Source organism: Trifolium pratense, linkage group LG7 (assembly GCF_020283565.1).
Source record: "Trifolium pratense cultivar HEN17-A07 linkage group LG7, ARS_RC_1.1, whole genome shotgun sequence".
NCBI lineage: Eukaryota > Viridiplantae > Streptophyta > Magnoliopsida > Fabales > Fabaceae > Trifolium > Trifolium pratense.
This window is the reverse complement of record NC_060065.1, coordinates 21,482,421-21,509,212: the sequence shown is the minus strand read 5'-3', so window position 1 is coordinate 21,509,212 and position 26,792 is coordinate 21,482,421. Positions and strand designations below refer to the sequence as shown.

At 34.4% G+C, this 26,792-nt stretch overlaps 2 protein-coding genes and 1 pseudogene across 2 annotated transcripts; 2 read left to right on the top strand and 1 right to left on the bottom strand.

Annotated features, from left to right (window-relative positions):
• Positions 1-2,261: 2,261 nt before the first annotated feature.
• Positions 2,262-5,204, bottom strand: LOC123896049 (annotated as a pseudogene).
• A 2,333-nt stretch (positions 5,205-7,537) lies between these two features.
• On the top strand, positions 7,538-11,792 carry LOC123895524 (NAD(P)H-dependent 6'-deoxychalcone synthase-like). The gene is made up of 4 exons (XM_045945916.1): positions 7,538-8,011; positions 9,364-9,607; positions 10,941-11,120; positions 11,440-11,792. The coding sequence occupies exons 1-4, from the start codon at positions 7,686-7,688 to the stop codon at positions 11,638-11,640; spliced, it is 951 nt and encodes a 316-aa protein (XP_045801872.1). The 5' UTR covers positions 7,538-7,685; the 3' UTR covers positions 11,641-11,792.
• Positions 11,793-13,048: 1,256 nt separating this feature from the next.
• Positions 13,049-13,624, top strand: LOC123895526 (NADPH-dependent codeinone reductase 1-4-like). The gene has a single exon (XM_045945917.1). It carries the CDS (start codon positions 13,049-13,051, stop codon positions 13,604-13,606), a length of 558 nt encoding a protein of 185 aa, XP_045801873.1. The 3' UTR covers positions 13,607-13,624.
• Positions 13,625-26,792: the final 13,168 nt, after the last annotated feature.

Sequence of the window (26,792 nt, the reverse complement as noted above, 5' to 3'; positions counted from 1 at the left end):
AATATTTTTGGTTATCAAAGGTAAAAGAGCCTTTTTAATTCTTTGTTTTGATTAGAAGTGAAATGTATGAAGTTTTTTCCTTGAGAGAAATGTATGGATAGTATTATATTTTGATGAAAAGAAGAAACATAAATGTGTTGACTTTTTTTATTAAATTGAAATGTATGAATATTATTTTTATTGGAATTAGTAATAAAGAGGGCAAAGTCCAAAGAGAAAAAACAATTACGAAATTAAACGAACATTTCTAGGCATGTAAGCCCCTAAAATGCCATCATACAAAATACTCTCTAGTTCCCTTGGTGGGGCCTCTAAAACAATGGACAAAAAGGAATTCTTGTTAGACTATATAAAGCTAACCAATCAGCAAATCTGTTGCCTCGCAAGGTGTGGTTAATCTGAACATGCCAAGAAAGATTAATAAGATATCCGATTCGACGAATCAGAACGGGAGTAGCCCCATTAATCTTGCAATTATTTGTAATCATGTCCACTTGCAATTTAGAGTTATTTTCCACAGTTAGATGCGAAAATTTTTGGCGTCTAGCTATCCTTAACCGCTCACATATCAGCATGAAGAGCATCACATGTTCCGATCTTTCGAGTATAACCTGTTAGCCATTAACCGTCGGAGTCTCGAATAAGGCCTCCACATCCTGCAAGATCCAATGACTCCTTATAGGCTCCATCACAACTAAGTTTAACTCAATCTCCTTGTGGTCGCTTACAGCCAATGTAGACAGTGCCAAAATGTCTCGACCTTCCTTTTAGGTGAAGATGATTGCCCCTATCAATGGCTTGAACCAAATCAAGAATGACCCGAATAGGATCAGTAGGCCGATGAAAGTCTTCCTCAAAAATAAAAAAAATAGATTTGTTCCTCCACGTTCAAAGATTCCAACAAGTCACCATGAATATAGATCGTCAATCCTCTTTGCGTGTTCCATACACCTGATTGGCGAGGTTCTTGAAGATACAGTCCCTGCAATTCAAAGAAAAGAAATTAGTAATATGAATTGAAGCAACAAACTTGATCCATACCTAGGTTGTGTAAACACAATCTCGCAAAACATGTGTGAGTGCTTCGTCACCATTCCCATAACTAGGGCACATGGGTGAAACTACAATCCCCCATATGCTTCGACGATAGTTAGTTAGGAGACGTTCATGTGCCGCTATCCACATGAAAGTTTGGAGTTTGTGGGGACCCTTCCAGTCCCGTATCTTTTGCCAATCCCCCTCAATATGGTTTAAATTTCGACATTGAAGTTCATAGGCACTTTGAACCATGAAATGGCGAGTACTAGTTCCTTTTCATCCAAGAGAGTCAAGTCCATCAACGTTCATGGGTGCCAGAAGGGCCAAGTACCTGATTAGCCTTAGCAGGGGGTAGATGTGACGTTATGAAGTTAATATTCCAGTGACCATTAATCTTCAACGCATCTTTGACAATGAAAGTTGTGTCAACTAACTGTTGGGTATCATTCAACATCAGTGATGAACCACACAGGGAGCCCATTTGTCCAACCAAAAATTTATATGATTCTCATCTAGTTGCCACACAGTAAAATGTATGAATATTATTATGTGTTAATAATCTTTTTCTTGTTTCTTTAGAAAGAAGATGTACAAATTTCAAAAATTCTTAACAAGAATCACAATTTCTTTTAAGAAAATTATTATTCATGGATATCTGTACATATCCACGGATACTTCAAACTCCGTGGATTACTAGCTTAACAGATGCCCGCACACGGATTTGAAACGGATATATATTGTATTTATCTAACAGAGCGAACACGGATATCATACGAGCAGCCCCTACACATATATCCATTTACATCCCTAATTGGTGATGATAATTGCAATGCAACTAAAATAACAGATGATATGCTAAAATCAGATTCAGGTGACCCAATAACTTCTATTATCCAATGCACTTACTCATCTTTCTTCCTGCAGAGAACTATTTTATCTACTGAAAATGACATTGTTAACTAACTCAATGATTATATAATGATATCGATACCCGATGATTGAAAATCTCATCTTAGTTTTGACAAATAATTTGAGAACAACTTTTGTCTGAGTTGCTTCATGACAACCACAATAAGGGCTCGATGCAGACAAAACATTAAGTGAATTTACAAAAACTTCAGCAATATTTTGTTTGCCTTCATTGATGGAATAAACTATAGCCTCAAAAATGATAAATAATCTGTCGCTGTTTGTGTACGAAAATATGATTGCGACGACATGGATTAAGTAAAAATCAATAGCCATAATAATCAAAGAACTAGACATGAAAAAACTCATTGAATGTCAAGTTAGATCAATTTCCTCGTCTGTCCCATTTTCTGAAGATGATTGTCATATATATATATATGATTGTCATATATATGAAAGGAGAAAAAACCAATTTAGTTTGCAAAAGTCATTGATTGTCAAGTTGGATCAATGCTATTGAAGAAATACAAAAACTAGTCAATTGCACGAAAATATAGCCCTCTTGTCCGGCACGGTGCACCCCCTTTAAGTAAGGACACGTCTAACATTATCCTGCTCGGTGAAACACAAAGTCAGTACTTGATCTATTACTCTTGGTTTCTAATAAGAAAATGTGTTGCGCAAGTCTTACGTGTTATTTGATTCCTTTTCTAGTCCTGAAGGGTTGCAGTTTATGATGATTTTGTCATCAATTTGTGATACTACTGAATGATCCTTTGGGAGCTTGATCTCTATTCCTGCAGGTTGAGAAATTACAAACACTAATTTAACTTCAAATTTTTTTAAAACATTGACTAATCAAGGATAAGTCTCATAGTTGAGTCCCACTTGGGAAACAACGATAATTACGATGTGTTAATTATCGGAAAAAATATGTAAATTATGAACAAAGACGGGAAATTCTTACCTGACTTGGGTGGAGGAGCGACATAACCATCAAGTCCCAATAATTTCTGTACCAATGAATATATTGATAGATGTTTAACCGGTTAAAGAAACCGAGTTCATGTAAGGAAGTTTGCATGAAGGAAGATGAGAGTTGTTACCTTTAGAGTCTCATAGCATTTCTCAAGTTTGTCGTTGTATAAGATATAATCAAATATGCCTGGTGACTTCCCTTGCTCAATCTCAGCCTGAGCATTTCGTAATCGTTTAAGGAGCTGTTCTTCTGTCTCTGTTCTCTGCTAAAACAATTGAGGTTTAGAGTAATTTGAGAGTTAAAAGCCATGAGTAAGAAGCTACTAATACTTACCTTTCGCGAAGACGCTTCTCAAGCTCTTCCATTGATGGGGGCCAGATAAAGATGAATATGGCATCAAGAGAACTAGCCCTCACAGATCTTGCCCCTTGAACATCAATATCAAGAATACACCTCTGAACAAGATTCAACAATTAAAAAGATTCTACTATCTTAGATGAGAAAAAGTGAAATGTAATATCTGAAGGCAATGCTCAAAAGATTGGTTTGATGCCATTGCACTCTTAAACATCAAATAGAAAATTTAATTTCATTGGTATCACAAAATATGACCACATAATATTTGATGTATTTTGGAAGTTTTATTTTACTCGAGTAGAACGAATACATTTTATTATAAGATCCAATAAATGGCTTTAAGATTGGATTTCCGAGGATAGAAATAAATACCAGAAATGTTGATTGATATGATTACTCAATCTAATCCAAATCACATATTGTATAGCTAAGAAATAATAAATGTACCAATCGTTAAGGGGTACCACGGTTCGATCCCCCCAACTACGATCGGGAGGGGGCTGGAACCCCTTGATGTCAGAACTGACCCCCGAACCAGATTAGACGGTCCATTGGGCCAGATACTGGTGGTGGAAAAAAAAAGGAATAATAAAATTTGACTAATTCTAAACTTAATCGTTATTTTATAACTGAAATGTGAAGCAGTTAAGGTAAGGCACCAAATGATAAAGATCATTTTATACAAATTGACAAGTATTAGACATGCTCTGAATTCAACATTCTAAATGATATCAAGGCCTGCAAGTATAAGGAACTTACTTTCCCTGCATCTGATACAAGTTCAACAGCTTCAACACTTGTCCCATATAGGTTACCATGGACAGAAGCAAACTCGAGAAACTTTCCATCTTTGATCTCTTTCTCCATAATACTCCTCTCAGTAAAATGATAATGGACTCCATCTTTCTCCATACCTCGCTGCACGGGTTGTGTGGCTCACGGAGAAACCAAACATGGATGGGAATTCCTTCATGAGCTTTGATATCAATGTTCCTTTACCTACTCCAGAAGGACCACTAATAACAACATGTTCCTCAACACGGCCTATCACACCCTTACTCCATGCAACAACCTCAGTCCCCAAAATCTTCTGCTGTTGCCTGACATATTCGGTGTCTACCTGACAACATCATGAAAATGAAAAATTTGACACCTATTAGGCAATTTAACATCGGAATCTACTATTGCTACAAAGCAGTATTGTAAATTGCAGATCATGCTTAATTTCGATTTGTTCAAACTCTATGTAACAATGCTGTAGCACTGTTATAAAAGCTATTTAACAATATTTTGTATTAAATACTATATCTCGGAACAATAGGGATGTGTTCAAATTCCGCTACGCTATAGTTCTACAATGCAGCTATAGACACAACTTAACAACACTAGTTTGAAGGATATGCATTAATGGTCCTTTCTTTGGGAGTAGATTACGGACTTAGGTTTGGAAGCACCGACCTCAAGAAACCATGTATGATCATCTGGCTTAGGATTCTTCTTAAGAATTACAATTCGGTCTTGCAATAACACTACTGCTGAGTGCCCCTCACATGACAAGGGTTTGGTTCCTAGCACAATTGGATTAACCCTAAAAATTAAAATGGATACCAGCAACAAAAAAACCTTAGAGGAAACAAAATGCAATCAAATAAAAAGCTTTCAACTGACCATTCACCGAGACAGCTGTCAAACATTCAAACTTTAATAGACAGAGTTTCCTCATCGGCTCCACCAATGACATACTGTTAAACAAATGAAGGTCCATCTTTGTTTTAAATAGAAAATTGACTATGTACAAATATAATCGATAATAAGTAGTAACATATTGAAAGTTAATGTTTATTGTCTATTATATGATCAATACCGTTTTATTGCCAATGGTAGTACATGTTTCGGAAGTTCCGGTTTTCAATTCAGAGCATTATTAGTTCCATTCTGCTGATCTGCTTCTCCCTATTGATCACAAAAGGTTTCATAAATCAAATCAAAACTAATTTGATCCAATATTATGTATAAGCTAACTGCACTCCTAAGTCCTAACTAAGCACAGATATAGACATGGATACCAGACACATACCGATACGTCAACACATATGTTTATTGTCTAATAAGTGTCGGTGTCAGACGCCGCCGGGACACGCCTAATCTGAGGAGTGATCGTGCTTCGTAGCTCCTACATTTTTTATCATTCTAATCCTCCAATTGAAATAGATGCTTACCATAGGGAATTAGCCTCAAGAATCCAATCCTAACCAAAACCATGTACAAATGTTAATATTGTGAAAGATCAATGAATGAATACATCAATTTTTACAAAATAATTCAAAGCTAACAGAATACAAAGAGATTTTTGCTTAGTTCATAAACCAAGCTGAAGGTTTTTACCTTTCTGATCAAACATAGATATATGAAAAGAATTAACCAAAATTGGTTTTAATTCAATATCAAATATCTCTCTAATTTCACCCACATTGTAAAATTTTCAGAAGATTACCCTTTATAAAATAATAAAAAGAGATTAAAAAACAAATTGTTCCAAAATTGATGAAAGAAGGAAAATTGAATGATTAATTGATTAAACAAAAAACAACTCAGATCACAATTCCTAATAAAGGTGAAACATTTGAGACAAATAGATGACAAAGTATGTTGAATTTACCTTATTGTAATGGCAGCAGCAAGTTATTGTGTGCAGAAAGGAACAAACTTTGTTTGGTCTTTTTTTTTTTTGAGGTGACAGGTTCAACTTTGTGTCTTCATATGTTGACAAACAACGTTAAAAGTATCCAATAGAGAGAAAATGGCTTAATTAGTAAAATGGTCCCTCAAAGATATTTTTGGTTTCAGATTGGTCCCTTAAAAAAAAAATCCGAATAGGTCCCTTAAAGAAAAAAAGTCTGAATAGGTCCTTAGATATCTCCATTAATCAGTTTGGTCCTAAAAAAGGTGAAAGAAGAGAATGGATTTTTTGTTTGTTATAAACCAAAGTATCATTCGCGCGCAACTGCAAATATTAATCCCCTCGAAGTAATTGAGATTCATTTAAGAGGTCGACCTCTCCAAACAAATGTTTCTCCATAGGCACTTGTCAGAGATCGAACCCAGGATCAAATGGTTAAGAGACTCAAGTATCTACCACTTGAGATACACTATGTTGGTGAAAGGAATGGATTTTTTTGGTTTACAATGAGCTGGGATCGATCTCAGGACCTATATCATACTACCCAAACCCCTCACCACTAGATGAAACCTAGTGGCTTGAAAGGAATGGATTTTGGGAAAAGCATATTAGTGATTTAAAAAAGAAAATGTTTTATCATAATTTATGTATCTAATTTACTTTTTAAACTTGATCACAAATTAATTACACAAAATTTAAGAGATCATGATGTTAAGAATCCAAAAATAGAAACGTTCTCTTGAATTTTTGTGTTGTACCGTGTTTGAAAAAGTAAATTAGATAGTATACATAATTTATAATTAGTGATTTAAAAAAGGAAATGTTTTATCATAATTTATGCATTTAATTTACTTTTTAAACTTGATCACAAATTAATTGCACAAAATTTAAGAGAACATGATGTTAAGAATCCAAAAGTAGAAACGTTCTCTTGAATTTTGTCAATTGTAGTTACGGGGGATTGAATCATGATCCCCTACTAAGTTCTACGTTAATCACCACTGAACCGACTAATGATCGGTGATTTTTCCTTACTTGATAAAAAAAATCAAAAACTCAATTATCTTTCAAATTGGTCAAAAAATTTGTGGTGGTTTCTCTATGGTACTAGCTTCATTGAATTTGCTTAAATTAATAGGATCACAATTTTTTGATCATTATGAACTGGTCCTAATTTTAAAAGTGGGCACCATCATAACTATAAAAAACATTCATGAAAACTTTGTTTTAAAATTTTTTTTAATTAGTTATTTTTTATTATTTAATGGAATTTTTTATTTTGAATGCCTCAATATGTGTCATTAATTAGCAAGATATCCTATAAAATATATAAAATTAATCGAATTTATTATTATTAATTAGTTGACAATTTTTTATAATTGAATATTGGACTCAAATGGTTCATAAGATCCCTCTAAGAAGAATTGTTCGAAAAAAACTGAGTTCGATTTTTAGTGAGAATAATTCGAAGTCAGATTTAATCTCGCGGCCGAACTCTAAATTATCAGACCCTCTTCGCAAAAAACCAAAGTTTTAACACAAAAGCAAAATCATGAAACCTTGACAAATATTCAATTTGGATAGATATTATTTATGCTGGCGGCCTAATTTTGTGACTCTCATTGCTTCAAAGAAAAGAAGAAAGTCAAAGTCCCATAATTTTCTTTCTTTTATATAAAGAAAGATGCAAAGTAGAGCAAACAGAGCAGTATCTTGTTCATCATGTCTGCTTCCAAAATCCCTCAAGTTGTCCTAAAATCATCTTCCAACCAAATCAAAATGCCAATTATAGCATTTGGAACTGCAGCTGTAACAAACAACGATGGAGAAATCACAAAAGCTGCTGTAATTGAAGCTATAAAATCAGGTTATAGACACTTTGACACTGCATTAATATATGGCTCTGAGGAGGCTTTAGGAGAAGCTATAGAAGAAGCTCTTCAACTTGGTCTAATTCAATCTAGAGATGAACTCTTTATTACCTCCAAACTTTGGCTCACTGATAATTTTCCTCATCGTGTTCTTTCTGGTCTTCAGAAATCACTTCAGTAAGCAAAATTCTTTTCTTTTTTTAACTTTTAATTATTTGTCATATGTAATGTTTCTCTTAGAAAAACTAAATATATTTTGATAAGGAAATACTAAATATTTTAATACAACTTGCTGAGTTTTATTAAATTTTCTGTCAATCATAAAATTGATCTATAATTTATATATATACCATTCAAATAAATAATCATACAAATAATTCTTCTGTATTGATTTTTTTTTTATGTTAACTTTTGATTAAGTTTATAAGAAAAAGGTTTGATATGGATCTTACTAGAGTTCTATATATGATTATGTTAACTTCTGTGTGTTGATAATAAATAATCATACAAATATATAATCATACAAATAATTCTTCTGTATTGATTTTTTTTTTATGTTAACTTTTGATTAAGTTTATATGAAAAAGGTTTGATATGGATCTTACTAGAGTTCTATATATTATTTGTATGATTATTTATTTGAATGGTATATATAGAAAAAGGTTTTATTAATTAGTTGACAAATAATTATTTGTATGATTATTTATTTGAAAAAGGTTTTGAAAAAATCTGTGTTAGATTCTTATATTGAATTTAACTCATATTTACAAAACTCTTTTTAAGATAGAGCTGGTGTCACGTTTTATAAACTTATATAGACTTTATCTCCAATATGAAACTTGGTTTTTTCTATATTGTCTCTTTTATATGTTAAACTAGTTTAGAGATCCGTGCGAATGGACAGGTCCATTGATTTTCACAGTAATAAATGTGTGTACATATAAGTAAAGGGGAAATGGGGCTCTTTTCATTTTGCATGCTACTATTTGGTCTATTTAAGGGGCGGTGGATGCAAATAAACATATCTCTTAGGTTTCGATGTTAAGAAGTCTCATATCGAATGTGAGATTACATGAATATGAGTTTATTAGTAACAGATGATCCCCACCTTACAGGTCGGTTTTGTTGGGCTGAATTAGACCCAACTTCCAATTTTAATATGGTATTAGAGCCTCTCGAATATCCGTTGGGTCATCCGCTATCGGGTCACCCACTATTTATATCCGGGCACCAAACTCGATAGTGTTGAGAGTGTGTGGTAAGATGATCTGAATATGGATTTATAACTAAGAGACGATCATCATTTTACCAGTGTATTCACTATTAGAAGTTAAGTTGGTTAGTTTGAGGTCTTTTTCTATTATGTATGCTCTTTTGAATGCTTAGAGCCTCTTGTACCATGTATGTTTTATATTTATTTTGGTTGAATTTAATTGTTCCACTTTTGAATATATTAGAGTATTTGCTTTTAAAGATAAAAAACCAACATGGAACATGGGGGTCTAAAATTTATGCCATATATAAAACAGGAACCTGAAATTAGAATATTTGGACCTTTATTTGATCCACTGGCCCATAAGTGTGAAGCCTGGAAATTGGGAAATTCCATATGCTGAAGAGTTAATTACAACATTTGACTTAAAGGGAGTGTGGACAGCATTGGAAGAATGCCAGAAATTAGGCCTTACAAAATCTATAGGAGTCAGTAACTTCACTCGCAAGAAACTTGATGATCTACTCTCATTTGCTATCATTCCTCCTTCTGTCAATCAAGTAAGCCATCAGAATCTTCTTGGTTACTTTCTACTTCACTGCAAGATAACAGCAATTTTTGTGGGCCAAAAGCCCTCTATAAGTGACAAAAACCGCCAAAAAGTTAGCATTTATTGGCGGCCAGCTGGCGGCCTCAAATCGCCAAGAAATGGGGCGTTGGTAAGCTTAGTGGCGGTCCAAACCGTCAATAAATGGCGTTGGAAACTTACTGGCGGCCTAGACCGCCACAAAATAACAATTGTCATTTCAAACTTACTGGCGGCATAGGCCGCCACTAACTAATATATTATTTTTTAAAAAAAACTAAAATTACTTATTTATTAATTTTTTTTTTTATTTCTCGAAAGGAGGCAGTATGGTAGTATAATCATCAATGTTCATGCCTAACCATTCATTAAATGATAAAACAAAATTATTAAATAATTTTTAAAACTTCAATTTGCATCCAAAGAACTACTTTTCTATATTCATTCTTCAACCAAGAAGCCTCTTCTTCATATTTCTTCTACGACCAAAAAGCCAACATAGAAGCTACAAGATCTATAAAATATAAGATCTATAAAATTCGAAGAAGAAGAAGAAGATTTCTGCGTTTTTGGTTCACAACTTTTAGGCCTTGAGCTTTTAGTTTTTCTGCGTTTTCGGTTCACAAGTTTCGGTGTTTTCTTTTTTTTTTTTTACACGAAGTTTCTGCGTTTTCAGAAACTTGTTTCTGCGTTCACACCTTCTTGTTGTTCCTGTTGCAAACCCTTGAACTTTTAGTTTTTCCGTTTGCAAGAGATTTGTGTAATTAGTGTTTGATATTTTAAAAAACTTGTGGGCCCTTTTGGTTACTTTCTATTTTTCCCTTTCACCGATTTTGTTTCGAAATATATTTTATACTTAAACGCCCTTTTGGTTCCACTATTCTTAGTGTCTGAAAATGTCTTTTTTCCAACTTGAATATTTGGATATTTTTTCCAACCATGTCTTTTTTCCAACTTGAATATTTGAATATTTGAGGCCGAATTTGGATATTTTTTAAGTGAGATAATTATATAATAAATATGTTGAAAACATGAAAATGAGTTATTCAATTAAAATATAATGGTGCCGTACATCAAATTTGGTTGCTTTTGTGGTATAGATTAAATATATTTCGATAAAATTGATACATGGTTGTTTAATCAATAATAATCTACCTAAAAAATGTTACACCGTCAATCGAGTTGTCACATCATCAAATTTCAGTATTAGATAAAAGTGAGGAAAAAGTAAGACATGTCAATAAATAGAACCAATATTACAAATAGTTATATATTATTTCTTGATATTAATGGTACAAAATATATAGGTGGAGATGAATCCAGTTTGGCATCAGAAGAAGCTAAAAGAATATTGTGAAGCAAAGGGTATAATTATAACTGCATTCTCTCCTTTAGGAGCCAAAGGGACCTTATGGGGTAGTAATGAAGTTATGGACAGTGAAATACTCAAAGAAATTGCAGAGCAACATGGCAAAACTATTGCACAGGTATTAAACTCACATTTTCTTACATATTTTTTATTATTTGTATAACATTTTAAATTGCGGGAATGCTAATGAGAACCTATATATTTGGCAAAATGTGGTTTATGCAGTAGAAATTGTGGTTGTGATGTTATTACTGAGACCTTTTTTTTCGGATAATACAATTGTAACTGCCGATCACAATTTAAAATCATGCACGTGATATTCTGAAAATCATCATTGTTGCACACAATACTCCAATTTTAATTAGCTTGAATTTTGATTATTTACTACTTGATGGAGTTAATAATGTAATTATTATAAATTATATATGATGTTATAGGTATGTCTTAGATGGTTGCTTGAGCAAGGGGTAACTATGGCTGTAAAGAGTTACAACAAAGAAAGAATGAACCAAAACTTGGAAATATTTGATTGGTCACTTACAAAAGATGACCATGAAAAGATTGATAAAATCAAACAGATTCGTGTCAACAATGGGCCAGTTGTGTTCATTCCTAACTTTTGGGATGGAGAAACTTAATCCTGATTTTAGGTTCAATCCACTATTATCTCATTTGCAAAATAAATGCCACTTTGTGTTGTTGTTTCTACATGTATGAATAGAATCACGAAATGGGTCGTGGTACTTTATATTAAAAAATTCTCTAATAATATGCTTGTATTTTATTATTATTTGGTTGATGTCGATATTTGAATTTTAAGAATTGGACGGCCAAAACCGTTCGGAAAGTAGTATTTGCGGCGGTTTTTTTGTCTGTTGGATAATTGGTTGTTGGAAACTATAGACGGTCAAAAATCGTCGAAAATTCGCGTGGGAACATTAATGGCGGTCAAAAACACGAAAACAAATTTTTTTTTGGATTGTCTGGAATTAGCGGCGGTTCAAAATTGCCAGAAATTCGCGTTGGGTTTTAGTGGGAGCCAAAACAGCCGGAAACGGGTGTTTTTGTCCAATTTGGCGTTAGCGTCGGCTCAAAGCCGCCACAAATATCAACATTTTTTTTATTTTACGAATTTAATTTGTGTTTATATATTTGTTTCCTTTTAAATTTAAAATGATTTCTTTCCACAAATAATATTATAATCAAATAAAAAATTATACCTTTTTAAAATACTTTAATACTAAATTAAACAATGATTGTATCCAAAAAAAATAATAATTAAACAATGATTCATATAATTTTTTTTTTTTACGGCATATGGTGGAGATATATATAAAAGTAAAAATCATTTATTCCGGATCAATTTTGATCCGCAATCACCTCTCACTTAATTGTTTTTTATTTCTTTTTATTTAAATAAGTGATATCCACATATTTGTAAGGTTTTATTTGAGTTTTCTCTCTTGTGATTGGTGTTGTTTTAATCCCGTCTTAGTGTGGAGTATTTGTTTTGTTTGTCCCGTCTTATCTTTGTATGGTGTTTGTTCTTTTGTTCAGAATTGTAGGTTTGTTCGATTCAAATTCAGTGCAGATTCATTGACTTTAGCATCATCAACGTTTGTAGATCCGGATACATGATTATGTGACTCATTGGTCATTGCTTCCAAGAAGAAATGGAGAAAGTCAAATTCCCATCATTTTCTTGCTTTTATATATTTATATTTTATATATAAAGAGAGATGCAATTGCAAAGTAGAGAAATTTTTGCATAGTACAGCGAACAAAGCAGCATCTTCTTCATCATGTTTGCCGCGGCCGATTCCGACTATTTGGAGAACGGGTCTAAACATCATTTGTACAATAAAAAGGAGTAAAAAGGAGTAGTAATTTACAAACCATGAAAGATTACTATTATCTTCAACTTGGATAGATATTGGGGCGGCATATTATATAATATATTGTGGCTCACTCTCATTGCATATTATATAAAATATAAAGAGAGATGCAAATGCAAAGTAAAGCAAACATATTACTATCTTCTTCATCATGTCTTCTTCCAAAATACCTCAACTTGTCCTAAAATCATCTTCCAACCAATGCAAAATTCCAGTTATAGCATTTGGAACTGCAGCTGTAACAAACAACGATGGAGAAATCACAAAAGTAGCAGTAATTGAAGCTATAAAATCAGGTTATAGACACTTTGACACTGCATTAATCTATGGCTCTGAGGAGGCTTTGGGAGAAGCAATAGCAGAAGCTCTTCAACTTGGTCTAATTCAATCAAGAGATGAACTCTTTATTACCTCCATGGTGTATGTGTCTAAAATTTATGCCATAAAACACAGGAACCTGAAATTAGAATATTTGGACCTTTATTTGATCCACTTTCCCATAACTGTGAAGCCTGGAAATTGGGAAATGCCATATGCTGAAGAGTTAATAACAACATTTGACTTGAAAGGAGTTTGGACAGCAATGGAAGAATGCCAGAAATTAGGATTTGCAAAATCTATAGGAGTCAGTAACTTCACTCGCAAGAAACTTGATGATCTACTCTCATTTGCAAAAATTCCTCCTTCTGTCAATCAAGTAAGACAGTAAAAATAAAAACTTTCATGGTTACTTTCTATTTTTCCCTTTCACAGATTTTTTTTCGAAATATATTTTATATTTAAATGTGGTAGATTTTAGGCAAGTGTACCAAAAAACAGAGGCCTCATAAAGAGCAATGTTGCTACTAAAACAATAATTAATGTGTACACATGTATTGCATTGTCACATGAGCAATGTGGCCTCATGTTTGTGTTTTAACATGGTTCCTCTGTTTCTCTTATTCTACCTTGTAGCGTAGCCCCTGTTCACGTTTCCATTCCTTGGTGTGGTGTGTATGTCCCCCTGGAATTGTTCAAGTGGTGTTGCTTTTATAACACATGTGTTAAAACCTAATTGCTTATCTTTTTCCATAAGCCATTAAATATTTACTTCAGTTTCTGTCACCCTACCAGTTTCTCGCGCACTCTAAGTCTTTCCCGTTTTATCCTTCCTCTACTTAAGTAGTGCACGTTATAAAAATGAGATTTTTTTTAAAATGTCGTCCGCTACTTAAGTAACAAACATTTTTATAAAACACTATCTTGTAGGATGTTTTTGGGGTGTATGTGCTACTTAAATATATTTTGAAAGATTGGAACATGCTTGTTTAATTCTGATAATCCGCCTAAACAATGTTACACCATCAAGTTGCCACATCATCAAAGTAAGACATGTCAATAAATAGGGGAACCAATATTACAAATAAACTTGTATGTCTTAGATGGTTGTATGAGCAAGGGGTGACTATGGCTGTGAAGACACTAGTAGAAAAATGACATATTACATAAACATTTTACATCTGAGGAACATATGTCAGATGTGAAAAGCTATATGGAGTAGTCTTTTCATCTGGTTTCAATATCCACAGATGTGAAAAATATATAGACAAAACATTTTACATCTGGTTTCAATGTACCAGAAACATAACTGAACGCGGTGGCAATCCTGTAATTTTGGCGAAAATTATCTAAAATATAAATATATCTGGCCATATATAGCCACAGATGTAAAAAGTCAGTATTAATAAAAAAAAAAAAATTGGAACCAAGTAAAAGAAAGGCAAATCTTGTCTTCTCACCAAACACCTTACGCGATATCACCAAACACCATCTTCTCCAAATCAATCGAACCCAGCTGCAACCCCAAATCGACTCTCCGCCGTCTCCTCCAAGCACCGCCGTCTCCCTCTCTCACTCTCAGCCGTCCTCTCTCTCTCTCTCTCTCTCTCTCTCTCTCTCTCTCTCTCTCTCTCTCTCATCCGTCCTCTCTCTCACTCGTAATCTCCAACCCTAGCTCTAAATTAAACCTTCTCTCACTCGTAAGGGAAACGCAGCATCGCAAACCGTCAACTCATACTTCAACCGTGACGATCCCGATATCAATTGGCGATTCTCCCTAAATCTCAAACCCTAGTATGGATTCGTCCCCAAATCCTTAACCCAGTGTCGATTCATCCCCAAATTCCAGACATCAGTTCGCGCAAAATCTCTTGAAGAATTGGTACCACCATCGAAGGTTCATTCTTCCACTTCAACCGATTTCGTCGATGCCGATTCGCCGATTCTTCGTTCGTCAAAGGTAACCATTTGTTCTAATGCACTTTGGTTGTTCTAAAGTTATTATTTATTTTTTTTGTTTTGATTTTTCTGTTGTTGTGCCTCCTCACTGTGATTTACTTTGTTTTAATGTCCTGTTTGTTGTTGCATTTTTTATGGTTACTATCTATGGTGTGGAAAGTCTATCCTCTGCTATTTAGTTTGGAAGTGATGTTGGTGAAGCCTTGGAACCACAATGAAAGCTTCAGTTTGGAGTGTTTGAATGTGACATGCTAAAGTGTGAGGGAGTTATAGAAGAGTTTCTTTTAGAAGTGTAAGATTGTTAAAATTGTCTTTTCTAATAACAGGATGTATAGTTCTTTATAGAGGAGTTTTGTATTTCCATTACATGAGCTTAGTCATGTTTTTATGAGGAACTGTTTCTTAGTTGATTTTAGGTGTCTTCGTTTTGGAATTCCTCTAGCATACATGTTTGTTTTAGGAGACTCACAAGATTCATATTGTTTTTGTATGTCCTATATATCTTTTGCTTCTTACTTTGTTTCTTATTTAGTTCTAAACTCATTTTGTATGCTACTAGTCTCGAGAGTATAATGAAAGAAAATTTCAATTACTATACTTTTATGTGATGTGTCACTATCCAATCCAATAACCAAATACTTAATTAAGATATTGAATGCTTCACTGGCCATCATTATATAAATCAATTTTATGTGTGAATAAAAGTTCTTAAGAATTAATGTATTGTTAAAGCTTTCTTAGGAATTTATGTTATTTGTTTCTTAAAAAGCATTTGGACTAGTAATCCTTATCATGAAAAAGTAGTATATGCAGAACTACATCACCTATATAGTGTGTCTATTTGTGATTTCCAGCTGCTAATGTATTCTTATGGAAGTGTAGAAACTGTGGTTTTTTTCTGGTTCATGTTTATAATGTACCAATTTACTTGTTCAAATGTCAATTTTATGTTTTCAAATATTTAATATATGGTTACTCATAAATTTTTTCATGTGATTTGTGATTTTTTTTTTATAGATATTTTTGAATGAAAGTGAGTTGGAGATGATTGGTCAATGTTCAGATTATCAGAAAACTATTTACCAAAAGTCTCAAATGCAAAAGGACTTTTTGGCCATCAGGCCTGTGAGTACTTTGCATACTTAGCTTGTTTCTTCAATGCATAAGTTGTTTTGATCAATTTTAGTTTGAATTATTGTTTTGTTTTATCATATAGTATTATAGTAAGTGAAGATGATGTTCGTTCCATCTGTGTCAAGGCATAATATTATCCATGTTTGCATGTAATTGTAGTTATGCAGTTTGCTAGAGTAATCTTATATTATCGATCTTGTGTTGGGTGGTTTGTTCTTCAATACACTATATGCAGGCTATTTTCTCTTTTCATTCTTTAGCTTCGAAGAAAAATGCAATTTTGGGTTTCATTGTTTTTCACTCTGTGATCAATTTTGAAGAACAAAGATTGGCCTTTTAGATTTCTTGTTTTTCTTCTATTGACTATTGTTGTTGATTTTGATTGTTGATGATCATCGTGGAGAATTATTCAAGAAGTGGTGTTCATGATTTTAATATGGCTTCAAGAAAAGCTGAAGAAACAAGTAAGTTTTCAATTTTCATTTTACCCCCAATTCATTCTTTAGATAATTAATATATAAATGGCTCAAGACTAATGTTTAGTACTAGTTGTTATGCTTCCCATGTTGCTGCATTTTGATTTGGTTGGTTACTCTAGAAAAATTGAAATATTTGATGGTTGGATATATATTATCTATCGTCTTTATAGTTAACTAACTCTGTTTGGCCAAACTAGTTACAATTAGTGGTGTAATAGGAGCTACACTAGTTTTATTTTATAGTCAACTTATGAAACTAAAATTTTGCAGTGTGGTTAGTTGTATCAGTTGAGGATGCGTACAATTTCATGATGAATTGGCTTACAAAGGCTCCCACAGTTTATGGGATTTTTCATAGCAAGAGAAAGCTATGTTGGTAAGGGTAAGTGTTTAATTTGAATTCGGTTGGTATGTTTTTTAGAATTGTTTATGCTCTGCGTAGTATTTAAACTTCAGATTGAAGGAGTACCGATATGTGTCGGCGATACAACACCTACACCGTTAATGGTTATATTGAATCACTTTTATTTTCTTTTATAATGCTTTGTTTTATATGCTAGCTTGTTTTAGGACATTGATGCAGAAGACTTTGGATACTCTAGGATATAGATTGATGCAGGTAATTTCGATTTCTGCTTTCCCATGAATTGTTCTTCGAGTGTGCCTGTTTTCAGATGTTATTACTTGCTTGCTATGTTCTAAGGAGCTGTATGATTTGCGAGACGGCAACTTGTTTTCTTGACCTATATAATCCTGAGGTAGATTATGATGATGTCGATGAGAAATATTATGAGCTAGCTAGCTAGGTTTGTGTGAAGTTACAATGGATTAGTATTAATTATGATGATGTTTTGATTTGTATTTTGGATGAATTAGTATTAATTATTATGATGTTTTGATTTGTATTTTGGATGAATTAGTATTAATTATTATGATGTTTTGTATTTTGGATTTCAATGGTTGTACTTTAATGACATTATTACTATATATATATATATATACATATATGTTGAATGTTGAATTTGGCTATGGATGTTGAATTTTAGTATTATGTTCTTGATGCAAGTTATGTTATATTGTTGGCATTGTGGGTTAGATTTTTTTAATAATAAAAAAAAAATTTAAAATATATATAAAAAAAAAGCAGGTTTTTGAAAAAAAATTAAATAAAGGTAAGATTTCACATCTGGTGGACTTGGTCAGATGTAAAAGGTCCAATTTAATTTTAAAAAAATAATATTTGATTTTCGCCTTGGTCAGAGGTAAAAAGCGTTTTTTTACATCTGACTACGCCAGATGTAAAATGTATATACTTACTAAGTCTCGTGCGCCTACATCTGACATTTTTCAGATGTAAAAAGTGTTTTTCGCCAGATGTAAAAAAGCTTTTTTCTACTAGTGAGAGTTACGACAAAGAAAGAATGAAGAGTTTGATTATTGTAAAAAAATAAAAAATTGAATCAAATTAATAATTTATAAACTTGATTTTATAAAGTTTTAAGTTAATATAACCTTTTTTATTAAGCTTACACATTAAACTATATTTTTTTATAATAATTTTTTAATTAGATGATAATTTTTTATGTTTTTATTTTTTTTGAACAAGCCGAATGATATATATTGATAAGACTCGATCTCTATTAATCAAATAGGAAATATAGAACTGAATAGTAACAAACTTTATATTGATAATCCAATGGAAATAGTGATTCTATGCCCGAAATTACAATATAGTTTGAATGATAAAATGCAGAAAATGTAAATGATAAAGGAGGCACTTCGAGAGGCCTTATTTCTCATAGGGTAAAATTCACCACTCAAATCATGCATAAAAAACAATGGCAGGGAAACATTCTCTTATTTAATCAATCAGATCTAGATTTATTTTCTCTTCCCTCGCTGAATAAGGAAACATTCCTATAAGGGAATGATTAGTTGTATCCTTCTGCCCACGTTTCCTTTTATAAAATCTGTCATAACTATCAATACCTCCCCCTTCAAAATTCTCCTTGACCTCAAGGAGGAATCTGGGAAACTCTTTTCTCATCTTGTCAGCTAGTTCCCAAGAGTTCTCAACACCTAGAAGTCCTTTCCGCGTGACTAACACTTCAACCTCCCCACTTGCATTCCTTCTGGTATCTAATGCTTCTTCAGATTCTACTTCCAGCTGCGACTCTTCATTCAAACCAGTTGGTAAAGGTTGGAAATGATTCCTTCTTCCAAAGACCCAATTAAGCAAACAATAGATTGAAAGAAAATTTCTCCAATATCATTCACAAGCAACTTTAGCCATAAAAGCATTGAGTTTCATTGGGTCCCATGGTATTATCTTTACTGAGGAATTTAATACCATTATTTTCACATTGACTAAATGAAACAACCCCTCTGAGCAACAACCGCTGATATTCCAAGTAACCATTAAGAATGTTGCTAAAGATTTGTAACCTAAACTAGAAAAACTCAACTGGAATTTGTGCACATCATTGCCATGTTCTATACTCCTTTCTAACAATCCATACCACACAAGAAAATCAAAAAATACTGTAGTTGCAAGAGCCAGAGTTCCAGAGATGATATAGTCCTTTTCTATCTCAAGAATTTGTAAAAGTGGATCAACAATATTATTGGCCAAGTTAAAGTTTCCCTTTGTTGCATACCCACAGAGTTTAGAATCTTTATCTATATTCAATTCGAATGCACTAGAGCACAAGTCTTGCAACTTGACCATATTGTATTTCCTAAGGAAGTGGTTTTGAAGAAGTAAAACCCCAATTAAGGACATAGATGGATGTTTGATGATGAGAGAAAAACTGATGATGAACACTGACATCCCATTGTTATATTTTTGGGCTTCTGTGAATGTCCCAATTGACACTCCAATTGTAACCCGAGAAGCCACAATAATTGCAAACGTTTCACCATTCTTTGCAGCAATGTATCTCCAATGTAATGGGTATGGAACCGTTATCTAGCAAACAACACATATTAACCCAGTTTGAAAATCACAAGTAAAAACATAAGAATGCATGTTTTTCATTGCAAGACATATTGATTAATGCACCCTGAGAGTAAGCTAATAAAATTCTTCAAACACAGTTGTCCCAGCAGCTTCATGCCATTAAAGTGTTTGAAAAACTAACCGTATATCCCATGTTGTGTAAAGTTATTAGTCAATGAATTCCATATTGTTAATTTTGGCAACAACACCTCTTCATCAACAATTATCTCCACTTTTTCCTTCAAATTGAAACTGGCAGAGAACCAAGCTTTCAAGTTCCATATTTGCCTTTCATTGCAAATTTCAAAAAATAAACCGACATTAACTTGGGTCTGACCCATTATTATGTTAAAAGAAATACCAACCTTACCAATTTTCTCTTTTTCCCTTTGATCTTCTTTTCTAATCCACATAATGGCTGCCATTGGATAAGGATCTGGACCCACAGTGTAGAATTTCCATCCTACCCCTCTTTCTTTCTTCTCCATCAGTTTCTTACGTGTTATCGGAAATTCCTTCCACATTGACCCATCAACCCTCGTCGTTGAATCAGCGGTCGAAGACTCTAATAGTGGCAGTAGTTTGACCAATGACCCATTACCATCAACATAGTTTTCCGGATCTGGCGGTTTAGGTAGCGCAATTCACCGTGGAAGGATCATCACAAATTGGTTGAAATCCGCCGATTCTGGCTTTAGTAGTTGTGTGTGCGCTACCGGTGCTGGAATGATTTGGAATTTTTCGGCCATCACAAGCAAATCGGCCACCGGAGGTTTGGGCGGCGGTACTCGCTATACTAGTGTTGTTGTAGGTCGATCGGAGTCGCACAATTCTGAAGGGTTTGATTCCGGTGAAGGTGGATCAGGTGATTTTGGCTTGGGAAGTACCTTGGCGAGTGAACCCGACGTTTTATCGGTCACAGTCATGTGATTATCTGTGACACACACTATGTGCTCTATCGTTACCTTCACTGTTGTTTCAGGTTGACACTCAGATTTTTTGAGGTGAGTTTCTTCCTTGACGTCGTAGAATCTATCGTTACCACCATCATTTTGCGGTGGTTGAGGTGAGTCCCACGACCACGTGCTAATATCACTCCATTCCTCTTCTTCGTTATAGTGGTGCACCCTTTCCCGTGGTCGCCCCCGACGACGTTTACAACGATCCCGTTGTTCTAGGATGGGCTCGCGAATCTGCTCCACCGTGACTGGTGGCAGTCGTGATTGTTGTTCCACAACCAATTGACGAAGCTGCTCAACTGCAACTTCAGCTTTGATCATCCTTTGTTCTAACGCATCAACACGTTTCTCCATTCGGTTATTGGATTTTGGGTTGTAACCAAAGCTCTAGATACCAATTGATAGGACTCGATCTCTATTAAGTTTGAACATGATCAAATAGGAAATATAGAACTGAATAGTAACAAACTTTGTTTTGATAATCCAATGGAAATAGTGATTCTTTGCTGAAAATACAATATAGATTGAATGATAAAATGCAGAAAATGTAAATGATAAAGGAGGCACTTCGAGAGGCCTTAGCTCTCCTAGGGTAAAATTCACCACTCAAATCATGCATAAAAAATAATGGCAGCGAAACATTATCTTATTTAATCAATCAGATCTAGATTTACTTTCTCTTCCCTCGCTGAATAAGGAAACATTCATATAAGGGAATGATTAGCTGTATCCTTCTGTCCACGTTTCCTTTTATAAAATCTGTCATAACTATCATATATTAATTGTTGGATATTTGTGTGTTGACCTCATTTTGCTAAAACAAATATACAAGCAAGATGTTGGACCAAATGTTTCAACATGTTGGGTACAAAAGATGTTGGACCAAATGTTGTAACATGTTTGGGTACGACAGTCAGATTGCCCAAATCTCGCGCATTTATTACACGTATCTGCTATATATGGAAATCCACTCTACAAACGTGTATATCAATATTTGATCTGATCAAGATGTTATTAGTGCAGATATGTTCTTATCAAGACTTAATGGAATGATTCAACACATTGTTTATTTCCTAAAGAGGATCAACTATTTTAGGAAAGTTTTTATTAAGGTCTGATTTGCTTAGCTGGACGTGACTCAAAGACCAGCTGTGTTCTGAAGCTTATCTTGGAAGATCAGGAGCGTGCTAGCTCTGTCTATATAAAGAAGACTCAAGGCCAAGATTTGATGAACCGAAACCATTGTTCATCAAAGATGTAGTCTTTAGGGTTTCGTGTCTTTAAGCCACTCTCTAGGAGAGTTGGTGTAAGTGAACCACTCAGGTTGTGAGATGGTCACTATGTCCTCACTCAGAAACCTTTAGGTAATGAGTAGAGTATTGTAATATCTCTGAAGCTTTTAAGCAAGGAGATAGTGTTTGTGAGCCTCTCACGTATTGATTTAATACTTGAGTAGGACTGTGTTTTATTGAGTTGTAATGTTTTAAGGTTACTCCTAAGCTTTGAAGTACGGAGTTAACTGTGTGTGATTTACTCGAAGCTTTTAAGCAAGAGTAAAATATGTCACGGTGATTGTCGCCACATTTTATTCAACATTATATGAACAACACAGGTTGTGTTGGCTGTGTGGAAGTGAGATGGGATCTCATGTCTAGGAGTTCCTAGGCAGAAGTTGCATGAGTAGTGTCGAGGTCATAAGGCGTAAACCTAGGATTTGCTGGAGGTCTTAGTGTAAGACGTAAACCGAGGGTTTGCTGGAGGTCTTAGTGTAAGACGTAAATTCAAAGGGTTTGCTGGAGGTCTTAGTGACTAGATCTATTAGTGGATTTCCTTCCTGGATTGGTATCCCCCAGAGTAGGCAGGTTGGCTGAACTGGGTTAACAATTTCCTGTGCAGTTTATTTACTTGTTGATTTTATTATGTTTCGCAAGATGTTCCAACATTAAGTATGACATTCTCTTTAAATTGAATGTTGGAACATCTGATCAAACATTATTTCTCAGTATCCGTTTTAATGTTATATGCCTTGCCGTGTTATTCATGTCAGACCAGATGTCTCGACATTCTATACAACATCTGGTTCTGCTATACCAGAATTTCAATTGGTATCAGAGCAGGCATCCTGTTCTGTTTTCTGGATGAGATCTTAGGGAAGATACTTTCTGGTTATGGGCAAGTAAGGAATACTGAAAATTTGTTTGAACTTGGAGAAGTTCACATTGATTGAATGGTCCCTAGAAGTGGAGGATGGACTATTCATGATAGGGTGTGTATTAGACCTATCTTTTGTTGTTCAGGCGTGTAGATCTTGTGATGAGTTGATGTATGGTTTGATTTATTTTCAAACGTGTGTTATTGTAGTGTGCCTGAAGTTTGTTGAGGAGTTTTGTGGTTTGAATTCCGCTGCATATATATCTGATGGAAAACTCCTGGTGGTTTTGTTTGTTGAGGATGCACCACTCTGTTCTATGATGTAAGCCCTGGTGTGGTGATGCTCGAGGAGAGTTTTTTTTTATTAACTTGTTAGAGATGCCAAAGATACTTGGGGGTGATCTTAAGTCCACTCATAAAGGCACTCATGTATGAGTTTGTTGAAAAGGGATCTGAAGGAAGTTATGAGCAATTTATTTTTGCTTCCAAAAGCTAACCTCCATTGGCTTTGATAAAGGATTTCTTGGTGTGTTTCGTTAGAAGGGAACTGATGTCTTACTAGATGTTGGAACATCTGACGGAACATCTGACGAGCAGATTCTGCAGAATTTTGTTGGATGACAGTAGGGCATGACAGATGCTTGGGTGCTAAACAAGTGTGTGTTGGTTACATATGTTTGGAACCTTCTCCTGACCTGGAAGAGGAGGCATCTGTGTCTGAGATGGTTTCTACACTAGAAACATTTCTTAGATAAGTTTGTTGGGACACGATCAACATATGGTTGACCTCTTGGGTTAGTTCATGTCTGATCCAAGTAAGTGGTAGTTGAAGTTGTGTGCAGTGTTGATGTGTTATCTGATGTTTTAACCATGCATGTTATATTCGTGTGATAATATCTAGTTGTATGAATGCATGATTAAGTAAGGAGGATTTATTATTGTTAGGACCAAAGGATTATGGTTCTCTGGTATTTTTGGTGAAGTTAATTCTTTACCTTGTGCATTAAAGATATCTCTTGAATTAAGATTGACGAAGTTTCTACTTCCCTTCAAGATGAGTGTTTGTGTTGAAGTGAAATGAAGTATATGTTGCATCCCTCTATCCATTGTCTGGTGCACGTTAATCAAGGGAAATCCATATGATGTGGTTAATACTTCCACTGAGGTCACAAGTGAGGTTGTTGATGAATCTCTCAAAGGATCTGTCTCTGAAAATGATGTTGTGTCGAATGTTGGCACATCTTTGGCACCTAAGACTGATGTTGTGCTAAGTACTGTCACATCTGTGATACCTGATATTGTGTTGGATCAAAATGTTCCAGATACCTGTTAGAGGGAATCTCCTCTATAGGTTCAGAAGAATGACATCAAACATCTCAAAGTAAGACGAGAGGTTTGAACATTAGAAGAAGATTTTGAGATGTATAATATGCACGTCCCTGCATGTGTGGATGATTTGATATTGAAGGTTGATCAACTACTGATGGTTGATTCTCTTAAGTCCCCTTGCAAGAGTTATGGACTACTATGGTATCTTCAGACCATAGTTCAGGATGAAACCGATGGGATTTAGATTGATGTCAGAATTAATGTTGAAACATCTTCTCCAACATATGCTCCTTCAGCCAAGGAAGCTGGTTCTACTCAGGGTGGAGTACAAGGTCAAACAACTGACCTAATCTGGAATGACTTTTTTTAAGAATAACTGTCATGAGTGGATGTTATCTGTTGGTGCCATATATGTGCAGAAGAATGATGTCAGATCTAATGTCCTACCTTGTGTGAGAAGGTAATCCTATCTGACAAATGATAAATACTTTAATGGGAGCTAAGTAGGTGTATATCCTTTGTTGAAGTTATGCATAAAACTGATATATTTGTCTGAAGAGCTGTGCAATTATGAAGTCTGAACTTTATTGTTCGGAGAGTATATTTCTCTTCATGGTATTCAGGTGTTTTGAAAAACCTGGATGATCTGCATTGATGGTACTCTATTGGGAGCTTCTTGAAGGATGTCTATGCACAATGAGTCCTTTTGAATGATGATTTATGAACCAATATAATTGGGTTCCAAAATCAGAAGCTGATGTCCCAAATGATGTTGTAACATCATATTTACTGATGATTGTTCTGTGGAAGGTGCTTGAGACTTTGCATGGGAGTGCTCAAGCTGTGTGGTCAGAAGACGTGTTTCTGACTATGTGAATCAGAATGTGGAGGTTCTGATCTTGTTTTAATAGTATGCTCTGGCAATGCATGACTATTTATTCCACTAGTATCAACAACTACTAGTGAATGTAAGGGCAGAAGAATATTGTCAAATACTGAGGTTTGATAATTGTCTTTGGTTTTCTTCTGTTGCAAGTCACTCTAGAAAATGGTTGATAATCAGGATCTTAGTCAAGCTTTTAAGCAAACTAAGATGTTTTGGATTTTGTGAGTGACTTTACACCTTGTATGCATGACATTCTGCCTATTCAAAAGGTCATGATACATAGTGTGGTTCTGCTAGGACATTGATCAGATGTGTCCTTGTTAAGTGAAGAGGTCAGAATGCTTGGATGTATTCTCAAGAAGTGAGAATATCTGACTCAGAATCGACTCTACTAAAGGAGTTGGTTTCCCTTCAACATGAAAGCATGAAGTCTTTCACATGTTTTCATTTAGTGCTCGAGTTTTCATCTTCAGCTGGAGCCCTGATTATCTATGACAGGTAGAGTCATGTGTTTATCTGTGGATTGCATTGGTACATATATATTGTCTAGAGTGTTGTACAAGCTTGTGGAGATCTTATGCCTCATATGAGAATATGATGTCAGACAACATGTTGTGACATTATGAAATTATTAACAAGGCATGGTTGATTCTAGTCATGTAAAGCTGAATAAATATATCAGTTATTCACATATCTCTCGAGTGGTTAAATGGTTGAGTCTGGGAGAATTTATTTTTCTCTACAGATTTTTTTTGGAAGGACTTTCCAAGAGTCTTCATTATTGAGAGATGTCACAAATGTGATATTCAGATGTCTTGGTATGTGTTACTAAGTCTAAGTGAAAGGAGAACACTTAGAATCAAGTGGAAGACAATATGTTTGAAGATGTGTTGATCAATGCAAGTAAAAGAAGACAATGTCTGACTGAATGTTAGAACATTATTCGAGACATGTTTCCTGTAAGATCAACAAGGAAGTGAAATGGACAGTGTGATCAACCACGTGTCAGAAGGGAATACATAAAAGGTCCGTGAATACTTTGAATCCATCTGAATCTACTTCTATTTTGCTTGGTCAACAAAATGTGCATCATCTAGGAAACCGATTTCTAAATCCATTATCCAGGTTAATCTTATCTCTCAAAAGATCCTAGAAAAGCCTATCTATGTTTATTGATGATGTTATTGAACCTACCAAACTCGTTTTGAAAACCTCATTAATTCAGTTGTCACCTCTAATGTTGAATACAATGTTGTTACCTCTGTTAAAGGTTTTTGTCAGTTTAAATGTTGTGGGTAGTGTTGAAACATCTGTGAGATCTGCCACTGAAATTGTAATTCTAGAAAAACCAAGATCTCTTAAAACCATAGGTCAGTCTAGCATGAATGTTGTGGTTGTTTATGACATTTTTTTTAAAATTTTTCCATGTGTCATCTTTCAAAGTTGTTGATTCTGTCACTTTGTTATCCCCCACTAAAATTGTGGTTGTGTCCCCCAAAGAAACCTCACCTGAGTCTGATGTCACATTAGATGTTGAAACATCTTGGACCAACCTGTTAGTGTTGTTGAAACCTATTCTATAATTCCCCAAACTGATGCTAATATGGCTCTGAGAGTCTTAAACCTGATGGTGGTTTGGAGTATTGAAGTTTAGACTGTGGTGGAAGAAACTGATCTTAATG

Bases quoted from the DNA above. Each gene is read 5' to 3' on its own strand.
- LOC123895524 (XM_045945916.1), top strand. From the start codon at position 7,686: ATGTCTGCTTCCAAAATCCCTCAAGTTGTCCTAAAATCATCTTCCAAC. The intron at 8,012-9,363 runs GTAAGCAAAATT...TATATAAAACAG, and splicing joins GGTCTTCAGAAATCACTTCA to GAACCTGAAATTAGAATATT. The intron at 9,608-10,940 runs GTAAGCCATCAG...CAAAATATATAG, and splicing joins TTCCTCCTTCTGTCAATCAA to GTGGAGATGAATCCAGTTTG.
- LOC123895526 (XM_045945917.1), top strand. From the start codon at position 13,049: ATGTCTTCTTCCAAAATACCTCAACTTGTCCTAAAATCATCTTCCAAC.